The sequence below is a fragment of the Corvus hawaiiensis genome, chromosome 26 (genome assembly GCF_020740725.1).
Source record: "Corvus hawaiiensis isolate bCorHaw1 chromosome 26, bCorHaw1.pri.cur, whole genome shotgun sequence".
NCBI classification, from domain to species: Eukaryota; Metazoa; Chordata; class Aves; order Passeriformes; family Corvidae; genus Corvus; species Corvus hawaiiensis.
Genome location: NC_063238.1, coordinates 21,158,422 through 21,171,557, shown reverse-complemented (window position 1 = coordinate 21,171,557; position 13,136 = coordinate 21,158,422). Strand labels below are relative to the sequence as shown.

Genomic DNA, 13,136 nt, shown 5'->3' with positions numbered 1-13,136 from the left:
ACTGCAGATGTGATTTCATGCAATCCAAGCTGACACACTTAGTATAAAAATAATAATAAAAACAAAATTGCAAGAGCTTAAGAGCTGTGGTCCAGAGTGTTGATATGATGCTGTGAGTACAACTAAAAGAGGTTTTGTTTCTGGCTGTTCCTGTTCTCCATCTGTGACAGAGCTCCCAGGCTAAATACACGTATGGTTGTTTCCTAACCCAGTTCTGTCAAGTGATGCTGGTTAGCCAGACACAGAGATATGTAAACAAAGCTGCTGGCAGCAGCTCTGAATGGTATCACTTCTAAACCAGCCCACTTGTTCCTAAGTTTACCAGTTTTAAACTCCCTGTAACTTAATCATGCTTCCAATAAGGATCTGAGCAACAATCAAGGTTAGAAAAAAGAATCACTTGTTTTACATGATGGTCATTTTGGAGAATCTGATCCTTCACAGAGAAGAAGTGAGACTTTTTTCTAAGCCTGATTATTGCTCAGATTGGTCATTTTACTTTTATACATACATACTTCAGCATGTGTGCATACATAAATATTAATGCTATATGTATGTTGCACATATATATACTTCTACAAGTTGATTAGTTTATAATGAGAAAACCCATACCTAACCCATAGCAGGAAGAGACATAAGCAGACAGATGAGAACACTAAGACATTATCCTGTAATTCCTTGTGCAGCACATGTCAGAATCACACCTTTATCACATAAAGACCTTTTTATCACATAAAGACCTTTTAGCTCAAACCACTCCAATGGAGAGAACTGTACACACTGGCACAACAGGGAGATAACCCCAACCTAGCCACTATCAGACAAGCATACCGGATAAGACCCACGCTCTCAAGCAGTACCTGTATCTCTCAAGAGAAGTCCAGCAAAGGTGTGAACAAACAACTTTACCTACCCACCTTGGTTCAACAGAACAAGAATTTACCATAGGACACAGAACACAAGAACACTCTGCCAGTTATTTAGAGTTCAAGGACTTCCTGAGCCAGGTGTGGTTTCTGTGTATTCACTAACTCACGATGAATTTCCTGCCATGGAATTTATCCAGTTTGTTTGAACCCACATCAGTTTTCAGTTTCCATATCATGTTTTGGCTATAAGTCCTACAATTAAGGAGCTCCTCTTTCCACTATGCTATTTAAAATACTTTTTTAAAAAAGTAAAAAGCATAAAATGTATTACCACATGTATGGATTTTGACAGATACTTTTGAGGCTTTAAAGGCACTGCTTAAAAGCGATAAAAATTGCATTAGAACTCAATAAATACAATAAGATTCAATTTTGTTTTAAAACTTTGCACTGTAGCAACTAGCTTTCAAGTTTTCATATGGTAAGTTTCTATAGGATGTGTTAGCAACTGCCAAGTAGTGCAGTTACTATTTCTAGTGTACATACCACACCTAGTACACCTAGGATTAGATAAAGGAAAACTCCTCCCTCCCATGAATCCTACTGTTCTTTCTTAAAAGCCTGGGACTAGACAGAGAGCAAGACCACTGATCTGCTGTTAGAACATGTTGCCAGATACAATTACAAGCTGAACAGAGATATCAAAGACTGACAGATCCCGAATAACTTGCTCTCCCTCCTTTTCATTAGGAGTTCACTGAAGCTATTTTAATAGTTTAGAAGGCATCCATTTCTTTACACCATTGGTTTCATCACCAAAGCTGTAAGAGCATTAAGACAAGTCTCAGAGTTTCAGGACTTGTGATAAATACTGAAGACCAAAAAAAGTCTCCCTCCCTTCCACCATCTAAGTTGATTATGGTGTGGAAAATAGAGTTGGACTACTATAATGCAACTTGACCTTGCAAAACACAAGTGGTAGAAGCTTTTGGCAGCAGCTCAAAGAAACTTTCCTTATTTCCTTATAAATATTCACTAGTTAGACTTATGAACCATCGTCTGATCATTACCTACCAGCTCTATATTGCTTTTCCACGGACGTGCTTTTAAATGCAAAATTTAGTACAGAGGATACCCCATTCTTTCCTACTGCACATACTTAATTTTTGAATTAAACTTCAGAACCAGAAGACTACATTTAAGAGAGTTTTGATTGCTACTTCAAATGGACCCAATTGTTTTTTTGCATCCTGGACAAAGCCTAGGAACTTGCCTGAAAAGCAGTAATAATTTTTCAGAAGAAAAAAATACAACCCAAAATGTCAGCTACAAAGAATCACTACATCTATTGGCATTTATACAAATTGTCTGTAGATCAAACATTTCCTCTGGATGGAAAAGCAATACCTAAACACCAAATCTCACAACAAAGAAAGAAGCCAACTTGACTCCAGAAATTATTCCTTAATTTCTTTAAAAGGGCAGTATTTGTAATTGGCAGAGAAGCTATGTAATAATGGTTTCCTAAGAACAGTGAACAACTACCAGTTAGACAAGAATATAAAAATTTTATTTTGGGACTTGGGATTGATCAATCTGTGACCAATATACACGCCCATAGCCCAAGCAGCCAGTGATGGGACTCATGTGGGATCTCATTCAGTGAGAAATCTCTAGGGCCTGACACTCAGCCTGCAGTGGCCAGCCTATTCTTATTTTAAGAAGTAAAACATGTCAGTCACTACAGACTATTACCGCTACTATGTTTTCATGAAATACAGAACTGTTATTGAGAAACTTGTTTTATATTGCCAGTGCAAGTTTGGAATTTTATTTTTCTTAATCTTACATTAACAAGGCTGAGTTTGGTAATATTATCATAACCATAAAACAGATATTGAAGGCATTATAGAAAATAACTCACAAGTGAAGGAAACCTTTTAATAAAAAACCACAACAGGCAGTTCACAGACATATAGGTAAAGTAATAAGAAAACCTTTGTTATCTTTACAGGTATTGAAGAGTTCATATTTCTTAACAACTTCCTAAGTAGCTATTTAGTCCCTGCTGCAGAGACAAAATCTTGAGTTGTTTAGCAGATTTCCTAACAGATGAGAAATGGTTTGTGACTTAAAGGGAACATAGCTCTTTCCAAGGCCTTATGACTGCAGAGGGCAAGAGGTATCCAGAGATTTTGTTCTGTAGAAGACAGCTAATATATTTAGAAGAACCAAAAGCCCTTCGTGAGAGGTGTTTATGAGGACAGGAAGAATATATGCCTCTATATGCTTTACATATGCATTCAATACAATACTTATTTATAAAAGTAAACAGTTTTTGCCATAAAGGTCGAAAGTTACTTTGTTAGAAAAGCAAAGAGGCAGTATTTCAGAAGCTGTTAAGGCAGACCCCAGTCTACCCATTCTAAAGAGGGGCCAAGGGCTTCTTTATGGAGATGAGAAGGAGTACTGCACATATCAATTCCCACTGAGAGCATAACAAAGCAAACTAATAAGTTTAAGAGGAATGTTAAGTGGAACAAAAATAATAAAAAATATCCCACTTAAACATGTGTCCTAGGTTAAAAAAAAAAAAAAAAACAACCAAAAACAACCCCCCCCCAAAAAACCCCAAATACATTAACCAAACCCCCTGCCCCCCAAACATTGCTACCTGCAATACTTTAAAACTTGGAAAATCCCTAGTTATCCTGAAATTGTTTCCCTGAACAAGATACCAAACAAGCTGTTCGTGGTATCACAAGTCCTTAGCAGAGCAGACAATGTTCTTTTGTGAGCTTGGTGCATTTGCTGAAAACAATTAAAAAAAAAAAAAAAGAAAAAAAAAAAAAAAAAAAAGAGCTTTCTTTGTTGCTGCTTGGGTTCTCCTCTGCTTTACCTGGGGTAATATGCTGTGTAGTTCATGAAGAGCTGAGGCCCAGCAGGATAGTAGGCTGTGGAGGGCTGGAGTGTTCGTGGGTTCAGAAGCATGGATGGCTGATACAGAGCAGCTTCTGTTGGCACAACTGCAGCAGGAGCCGGAAAGGAGTAGGCAGGGGGTGAAAGGCCTACAGGGAGCAAATGGAAAATAGATTAGGACCTCTGAAATTCCAGAGCCAATGAAGACCATACATACAGAACTCCACAGTACATCAAGAACCTTCACAAGCTTCTTATCCTTGTTCACTGCAGAAAATAAATCTGAGCCACCAATGGGAGAGATTGACTACAAAGTGTTGTGCCCAGCCTCCAGCCAAAAGTGAAGTCAAAAATGCACAAAAAGCCACCTCTTGCTCTGGGAATAGGGTCTCTTCCTGATACATAGGTCAGTTCACTTGTCTAGGCTCAGACTTTAATGAAGTCTGCATTCAAGAGCTATGAGACTTCTCCTCAGTAAGAAGAAAACTTCCATAATAAAGATCTGTCTAATGTTCAACAAAAGAGAGGATACTTTCATCCTGGTATTCCTTATCCCTTAATTGATCAACAGCAGAGTGAGAAAAGTCATAGCTTTGCAGCTTGAAGTGTTAACATTAAATTTAAAAACGACCAAAACCCAAAAGTGCATTTTGTGCTGTTTCAACAAGATGTTAGGTCCTAAGCAAATTCTCACTAATGAGAGTTCATCCTCCTCTGTTGCCATTCTCTTTCTTTGCTTTCCTCCTCCCCAGTGCCATAGAAGTGAACATAAAGCTTCAGATAAAGTAAGCCTTTAATTTTGCTATTCAGTTACAGTCAGCATCTCACAGTACTGTAAAATGGGACAATGATAGGGCCAAAAGGCCTTATCTGAGGAATACATCACAGGCATTTGTAGTTGGAAATGGGAACATTGACACCTGTGTGTTTCCAAAGTTTGTGACTCTGCCCAAAAACCTGTCCTAGGAGCTCTCAGAAGATTCCAACCCCTCTGGAACAGCCATCACACACAGGACTATCTACTGCTGACCCCTGCTCAAGATACTTTCATTGAAAGAAAAAAAACTCTCCCAAGGCTTAGCTGAAGGTCTACTTGCACTCAAAGAAACTACTCCCAGGAATTTTGCTGCTGTATTGGCAACTCTGCCTAGCATGTAGAGGACATTTCTTAAAAAGTCCACCACCAAAAAAAATACACTTGCATAGAGAGACAGAGAGAAAGCTACTACTTGACTACCTTGCCATTTATGATTTTAGAAGCAAAGTATTACTTTTCCCATAGGCTCAGATTCATGTGGCACATATGCTTAGTAAGTTAGCCCTTAAGCTCTTAAAGCATTTCTCCCAAAAGTTTGTGTAGAAGTCAGTGTTCATCCTAGAAGCTCTGAGAATCCAAATTTAAAAGGAAATACAGATTCTGCAATTCTGAGGCAGAAGCCACATGTATTTCACTCCCACAAAGGCAACCCCAATTCCATATGAACATAAAGCAAAGGAAGAGTTCAGTCAGTTGCAGTTCAAAAGGGAGAACCTGTGATTAAGTCTCAAAGGGAAGCATTACCTATGGTACCTCAAACTAAGTTTTGGATGTGAAAAATGAAGGTCTTTTACTTGACATGTTCACCATGATGAAAAAATATAAGTACAGATCAGTTTAAATGCAAAACAGTTCTTTAAGGTCTAGACAGGGCTTAGAAATTACTTTTCAGAATCATCACTCACATCAACCAATTAAAGTTCCAGGGAGGGGAGGGAAAATTTGCCACTGGAAAAGCAAAAGTAGTTCTTCAGTCACAATAATTCAGAACCAAAGGGAAAAATAATGATTGCAAGTTGCAAGCTGGTGATGATTTAAGACAAAAAGACCTATTTTAACACCCCCATCTGACAATGCTTTCCAAGAACCAGGATCAGTCAACAAAGCAGCTCCAATACCTACCCACACACAGTGTAGAGTAGAGTGTAGTGGCAAGACCCAAGCAAAACTTACATGGTAACTTACATGGTGGTGGGGACAAGCCATTTCGATTTAAAGTGCCCCCCATTAATACAAAGTTCATCTCTTCAGCAGAACATTGAAAGACTTCAACATATCTGTCCTTCATAGTCTTCTTATGACACTTCTGTGCAGCCAGGAAAGCTCGATCTGCAGATTTCATCTGAATGAAAGCATCTCCTGATGGACGTCCCTACAAATAAGGCAAAAGAAATGTTTCTGTAGGTTCCATGAAGGAGCAGCATAGCAATAATCTGTGCTGTTATAAGCAGTCTCTTCAGTTATAAATACATTCATCTCCAAAGTCAAATACAGTCAGTCATCCTGAGCACTCATCAGCATGTTTAAGCTCTCCTCTCCAAAGTTTTTCCCACTTGTGATAACTGGATTGTATTTATTCACCTGTTTTGATTAAGCTACATTGTAACTTGTTACTTCTATAACTAAAAAAAAAAAAAAAAAAAAGACACCTATGGAAGAGACTAATTTGGGAATACTGTGGTGCTTTAAGACCTGCTCTTACAAATTTACTACAAATGCAGTATTGGAAGATCTAGTCCCCATTTATTACCTGCAATTTTTAAAATTCAAGGATAAATACAGCCAAGTGCTCATTGCTAAACAATTTGTATTAAATTTTATTTTCTGAAGACCAACAGGGGTTGGGATGTTTTTGTAGGGTACTAGCTAGCCTAACACTTGGTGTAAGCTTGCAGAGAAAAAAAAAAAAAAAAAGACATCTTTATATCTGTAAAAGAGTGGGATTCACCACTGGGAGGAGTTATTTTAGCCACATGCAGATGCTGATTTGAAGGAGCCAAAACTAGAGAGAGATCTGAAGCCAGGTCTAATTCAAGTTCTGGGCCAGTTCTCATTTTGGAGGGGACAACAACAACAACTTTATCAGCATCCTCTACACACAGTCATTTATGATAAGAGGGTTGAAACCTGGGAACACGGAGAATGATAAAAATCTAGTAGCCAGGCAAAAGCAGTATTTAGGGAGGGAAAAAAAGTCTAATAGCTTTGGGCAGGGCAAGGGTGGCAGACAGCCCTTAGGGTTATATGCACACATGAATTTCTTCATCCAGGTTCTTTCATTAGTGCTGTCAAGGGCTGATACTACTGTAAATCATTATTTGTGCTTTAATATCCACACCTTTTCTTAGTCTCTCCCAGCACTGCACATTCATTACAGTTTTTTAGCCTTGGCTAGGTCAAGTCCTCACAGACACACGAATGTCTTTAGATTGACAGGCACTAAAATAACTACAGTCTCTTTTCCATCCCCATATTCCTGAAACACAGAAGTCCTACTTCGGGATCAGGAAGTATTTTTTAGTTTTGGTTGACATTAAGCCTAAGCTGAAACAATTTTAGAACCATCATTTTTATACAGAAATAATCAGTTTGTTCAGTTGAACCACTCAGAGCATCTCCATGGAGTTAAAGGACTCCTCCCCCTGAAGTCACAAGAATACAAAGATAAAGATCACAAGAATGCACAGTCCTTTCTCTAAAGGTTTTGGTAGAAACTGCTTCCAGAAAACAATGGCAAAGATGTGACCCTTCATACACATCAATGAGCTGTTAATCTTGGTGCTTAGCTGTGACTGTTTAGAGAAAGCAACAACACAGGAAACCCAAGCTTCAGTTTCTGACTTTTGACATGGGAATTCCTGTCTCTAGAAGGCTGCAGGCACATTTGTCCTCAAATATACTTGCAGCACATTGTTCAGCAAAGCAGGGACATACCACTTCTTTGAGAGCTAACATTGCCCACACTTGTGTTTTGAAGGCACTCCTCATCTGGTACAAGAGGAATCATGCATGCTGTTGAGCAAGACTCTTCAGTTCAAGCCTGGGGTCAGGACCACTGGCTGCTGTTCTGGGGGCACCAACCCCTCCAAGACTATGGCTTAGCTTTCAGCACATGGGTCTCAGTGAAAGAAACCACTCTACAGCAAATGCAGCAGCTGACGCAGCAGGGTTCAAGTCATCTATTGCCAGTACACTTTTAGAAGAGAGCTGGAGGCCCATTAACACCATTAGTGCTAATCCCAAAGGTGCTTCCCTACAGATATCATAATCGGGACTGTACTCATATATATATATAAGCATTTGGCAGAGCAGCTAGAAACGTGTGGCCTACCAACCTGGTGGTTTAGTACCATGTGAACTCCATGGGTGCGAATATCTGCAGAAAACTCTCCCAGGAACTCCAGAATGTCCTCTATAGTAGCAGCATAGGGAAGACCACGCAAACGTATGCAGTCTCTGATGTTAGTGGGAGGCACAAATTGTTGCGGTAATACTGGAAGAATTGGAGGTGTTGGGAGAGGAATGAGAGGTGTGGAAGAGTACCTGTTCAGCACCTGTGCAAAACAAAAACAGATTACAGAAGCCTCCTTACTCATTCTTCAACTTAGAAGGAGTAAATGTAACCCCAGTGCCACCTGTTTTCACTCTGGGCATATTTTAAGAAACAAATGAGCTAGATCCAAATATTAACTGTAAAATATCTGAATTCTAAGCACTGTGTTGTGGTTTAAGCTCAGAATCTAGCACACTTTTATAGTCATTCTATGATAAATAGTCATTCTATTGCTTTAAAAACCCTTCGGATTTTTTTCTTGAAAAACAGTTTTGTTTTGGGAAACTTACTTGAACAGATAATGCAACACTCTGTAGAGATCTTAGAACATGAAACCTGTATATCTACAGTATTTTTATTGTGAAACTATCCTAAAGCATTCTACCATCTACAGAGTCACGATGACACTTCTACCCAAAAATATCTCCTCTGCAAAACTTTAGTAGAGTTTGGGAACTAGAAGCACATTTCACTACCACACATCCCTAACCATGCCTGCCATAGTCCATTCAAGAAACATTAGAAGAAGAAGTACCTGTGACAGCTACACTTTGAGATTTCTTGTTAATAACAATAACTGCAAAAACCCTGTCCAGTGAAAAGTTCCTTGAATATTCAGTCACTACTCCTGAACTTTCTCTGAGAAAGATTAATATTTATTTGCATTTATACAGCTATCAGAAGGTTTTACTAAACAAACATATGAGAGTACTTGAGAAAAATGCAATGACAAGAGTGAGCACTGCAGCTCTGCCTTCTCATCAGTAGTGTCACCTTTTAAACAAGGCATTAAAATCTCTACATATTGGGGAGAACAGAGCTGCAACGTTTCTTGGTTACAATGACATGGCTATGATTTGCATCATACATGATACCTTTTAGAATCATGTCTAGAAGTTACTTACTTCAACTGAATCTCTGCAAATCTTTTTTGCAGACTTAAACAGTCCTCTCAGCTCTACTTCCTTTCCCTGACAGCTTAGCTGCAATTAATGGTTCACCAAGCCCTGTTAAGTCAGACTCTTCAGGCTTAGTTTCAAAGTTCTGCTAGGTAGCCTGTGCTTGCAGGAGATGGCAGAGATCTGCCCTTAAAGACAATTTGTAGAATTCTTCAGATACATTACACTGGAGAGGACAACTACATCAAAAGGCTTTGCTTTTTTGTGTCAATGACTAAAGACCAATCTTTTAGATCAAGATTTGTTGCTAAACAGTCCTTCTGAATAGATCATCATTGGACTTAGTCATATCCAGAATATGTAGTGTAAAGCACTAGACCCACATCAACATTTTACAAAGCTACCAGAAGCCAAAACCCCAAAGATTTGTATATGATTGAGAACATCCCTATACCACAAGATCTTACATTTCTAGGGAGCAAAGTCTCATGGAAATTCAGACAGTACTCATTCCAGCAAGAGTCAAGACTGAGAAAAGAAAAAGTTTTCAAGTCATGGCCAAGCATTATTTGCTTCCTCTACTGACAACGTAGAAGTTTGGACTACAAGAGGACAACATTTGAAAGGTTTACACCTACCTGCTGAACTTCTGCTGCAGTGCTCCGGAAGAGTTCAATGTACCTTTTCCCCAGCAAATCCTTGTGCTTTTTCAGTGCATTTTGTGCATATTCCTCACAAGCAAACAAGACAAAGGCATCCCCTGTTGGCCTGCTGTCAGGGTAAGTGACAAACAGGACTCCCTCCTTTCCTCCTGTTACAGGGCAGTGCTGGCCAAAGAAAGTCAGCACTTCTTCTGTTGTTACATTGAAAGGAAGACCTCGCATCCTGACAATCACTTGGTTTTCTTTAGACAAGAACTGTGCAACCTCATTGGAAGTACCTTTAACAAGAAAAGGTACAGAAGCACTTCAGTCCAGGCAACCATGTAAAATCATGAGCATAGCTACATCCTCTCCACAGGCAGTTTTTGGGCAGGTAGAACAATTTTTGCCTCTAAAGCCAGGAAAGATGACCCTCTGATAAACTAGATATATTGTATAGGACGTATCCCATTAAAGTATAATATTGTTACTCCATCATTTAGATGAGATTAATCTTTATTCAAATGAAAAATAGGAAGTACTTGCAACATTCAAAGCTCAAGAAAAGCAGTCTGTCAATCTCTTGTGTGAGCAGTACCTGTGCTACTGTGCCCCTTGTCTTTCTAACTTCAGAATACTCTTGGCATGCTCTGAAACCACAACATATGGCAACTAAGTACCCAGATAGTTGCGCTGCGAAGGAAAGTTGGAAGGGCATGTTGAAGACAGCTCAGGGTTTTCATCCTACCCCGACAGAACTGTCAAAGTCTGCCAATTCTACTTTCTGTACCTTTAGAAGACCAGTGATGCTCATAACACTGCCTTATTCAAAGGCAGCTGCCAACAATTCATATCTTAATACAGCCCTTTCACTTACAGCTCTCTTATTCTGCAAGGTTTGGTTGTACCAGGCACACACCATCCTTCACAAATGTCACTATGCAATGTCTTTACTTTGAATGGTGTAACTACTACCAAGCCTATCAGTTAGCTATGTAGGTGACAGCTTAACAGCCTCTCCCACTCTGAAGCCTCAACCTCAGATAGCCAGTTTAAATTTTGCAGCCTTTCAATTATCAGCAAATATTTCAAGATTCCTCTTAAATAAGCATTTCCCCTAAAGCCTCCCCATTAAGTCTGAGGCAAAGATTTGATTCGAAGAAAATCAGTTCTATAAATCCCTTGTATTTACACTGTGATATGTTTGTTGTGATGTGCAAGCCTCCACAGCAAGAGCAGTGACATTGTTTCGAAAAGTACTTTGGTTTCATTTTTTCAGCAATCAATAACATTTAGATTCCCACTATTATGAAGATCACCTAACAAATTACATTCATATACAAGGTCACTTTGCCCAATCAAATCCTGATTGACAGGCCGCTTGAAAAAAGCAAGAATGTGGAAGAGAGGTAGACAGATAAATCATGGAACATCTTGGACTGCTGCTAGCAGAATATATAGTAATCAGTACACCACCCAACTGCTTGTTCAAAGACAGAAAAAAGGGCCACATTCAACAGGAGCAGTTTGCAGCCAAAAGTTAGAGATGCTGATGGAACAAACCATCCCTTTTGATCCCCTAAAAATTACCTCCTGCAATTTTAAGGAAGTCTTCACCTGTTGCCTTGTATACCTAAAGGAAAAAAAAAGGAACATGATTGGTATGCAATTTGCATTCCTTTTGAGAAGAGGATTTCAAAGCCCATCATGTCACGCACCTCTATGTATCGATTCCCCATGTGATGCTTGTGCCTTTGTAGCGCTAGATCTCTATGCTCTTCGCTTACGAACCTCACAAGAGCCTCCCCATTCCTCCTACCTTGGGCATTGAGACAGAGTGCAGCACCTCCTCTGCAAGATTTAAATCAAGAGATGAAACTCCATGACCTACACAGCTGAAGAGCTACAAATGTACAAGTAAGTTCTTAGCTACTAACTTGGCAATATTTAGACCTTTGAAGAACCTCGCTATGTCCTGGTCAGATGACTGCCATGGCAATCCTCTTGCTCGGATAACAGCATTGTCATCCACAAGTTCCATCTTGCTGCTGCAGGCACAGAAAGAAGAAGTAATGCAGAGACATCTGCCTCTAGTATCTGCCACACACTACCCTGTCTGCTTGTCATTTGTACTCCAGGCACAGGCTTCTGTCCCTGCTCCATGTCTGCTGGATGACCCTGCCAAGGCAGTGAGGCCCAAGTGCCACCACTATCCAAAGACACACAGCAACTGAAAGCTACTCTACAAGTCTCTCCAAGGGAAAGTTTGCTTTGTTAAGCTGCCCCTTTCCAAGTTCCCCTTTCCTGCTTTACCACATTTGCTCTTTGAGCTGTCATTTCTTTAATCATATTCCCAGTTTACTTTCCTCTCTTGACATCATTTGGGCTTATCCATTATCTGAAGAGGGTTACAGGTATAAAAATCAAGTACTTGCTGTTCTAATCTAGCTAGGTAGAAATTGAAGCAGAGCAATAAGATGTAAGAGATTAGTGCTTATTTCTACTATGACAGTGTGTAAGAACCAGTCACAAGCCAAGACCAAATCTGTGCAGGGCTGTACTCAGCACACACAGGACTCTGGCCCGAAGAGCCTTAACGTTGCAGGTTCAGGCCATCACTGTGCTACTAATATAGCTAAAGGCTACATTGGCTGCTTAGCATGGGAATAGCTTAGCCACAGAGAGCCAGGTTTAACTGGTCATTACCACAGTCTTTTGTTCTCTTATTTCTTGAAAGTGACAAGTACAACAAAACATTCACAGCTACCTAAGCCTGCCTTTCTGGCTATTTCAAGAGCAGCTTTTTTTTTGCATGGAAGAGCTTATATGATTGATTAAGTAGATGAAGTGTTGTTCAGCAGTAGAGGACTCCTCACACAAAAGGGCTATGGTATGCCTGAACGGTCATGTTTCTCACTCACATTTTAATTTCTCAGGTGGCCTTTCTGTAGTTGTCTGTCTCAAACTGTTCCCCCTTGCCTCCTAGTTCTGTACTTCTCATTTTCTAAAATAAAATGTGAATCTTCCACCTCATCCCAGAATTTTGTTAGTGAAAAGGAAAAAGCTTAGAACAATGCTGAACATAGCCCCAGAGCTAATCTCTCTGGAAAGTTCTGCCAATGTTGCATTTTTTCTTACTTCTTTTGCTTCAAAAGTATAAGCATCATCTACCATTATGACAGATCCTTAATCTGAAAGAGGGAAGTAAGTGTTTGTGCAAGATGGGAATATAAATAAGGTCAGTTTAACACCATTATCTTGTGATATTGCACAGGGATCATCAAGAAAACCACTGAGAAAAATCTGAGAAAGTTTATACCTAGAAAAAGAACAGTTAATTTTAAAAAAACCCCAAAAACTAAGCAGGCAACAAAAGCAGATAAAGCTTTATGTTTAAAACATATTTGGGAATAAGAATCACCACAGTTTAAACAACTG

The 13,136-nt window shown here is 39.4% G+C and overlaps 1 protein-coding gene across 9 annotated transcripts in view; it reads right to left on the bottom strand.

The window, feature by feature from the left end:
- The window catches only part of ESRP1 (epithelial splicing regulatory protein 1), a 38,558-nt gene that overhangs the window by 13,145 nt on the left and 12,277 nt on the right, over positions 1–13,136 (bottom strand). For 8 of the 9 annotated variants that reach the window (XM_048286935.1, XM_048286939.1, XM_048286936.1 and 5 more), the window contains exons 7-13: positions 11,636–11,746; positions 11,417–11,549; positions 11,289–11,331; positions 9,696–9,997; positions 7,941–8,159; positions 5,779–5,977; positions 3,769–3,937 (exon numbers count right to left, since the gene is read on the bottom strand). In XM_048286935.1, coding sequence (XP_048142892.1) covers positions 3,769–3,937; positions 5,779–5,977; positions 7,941–8,159; positions 9,696–9,997; positions 11,289–11,331; positions 11,417–11,549; positions 11,636–11,746 — 1,176 coding nt within the window. The remainder of the gene's footprint in view (positions 1–3,768; positions 3,938–5,778; positions 5,978–7,940; positions 8,160–9,695; positions 9,998–11,288; positions 11,332–11,416; positions 11,550–11,635; positions 11,747–13,136) is intronic. The other variant, XM_048286937.1, reaches the window with a different exon arrangement.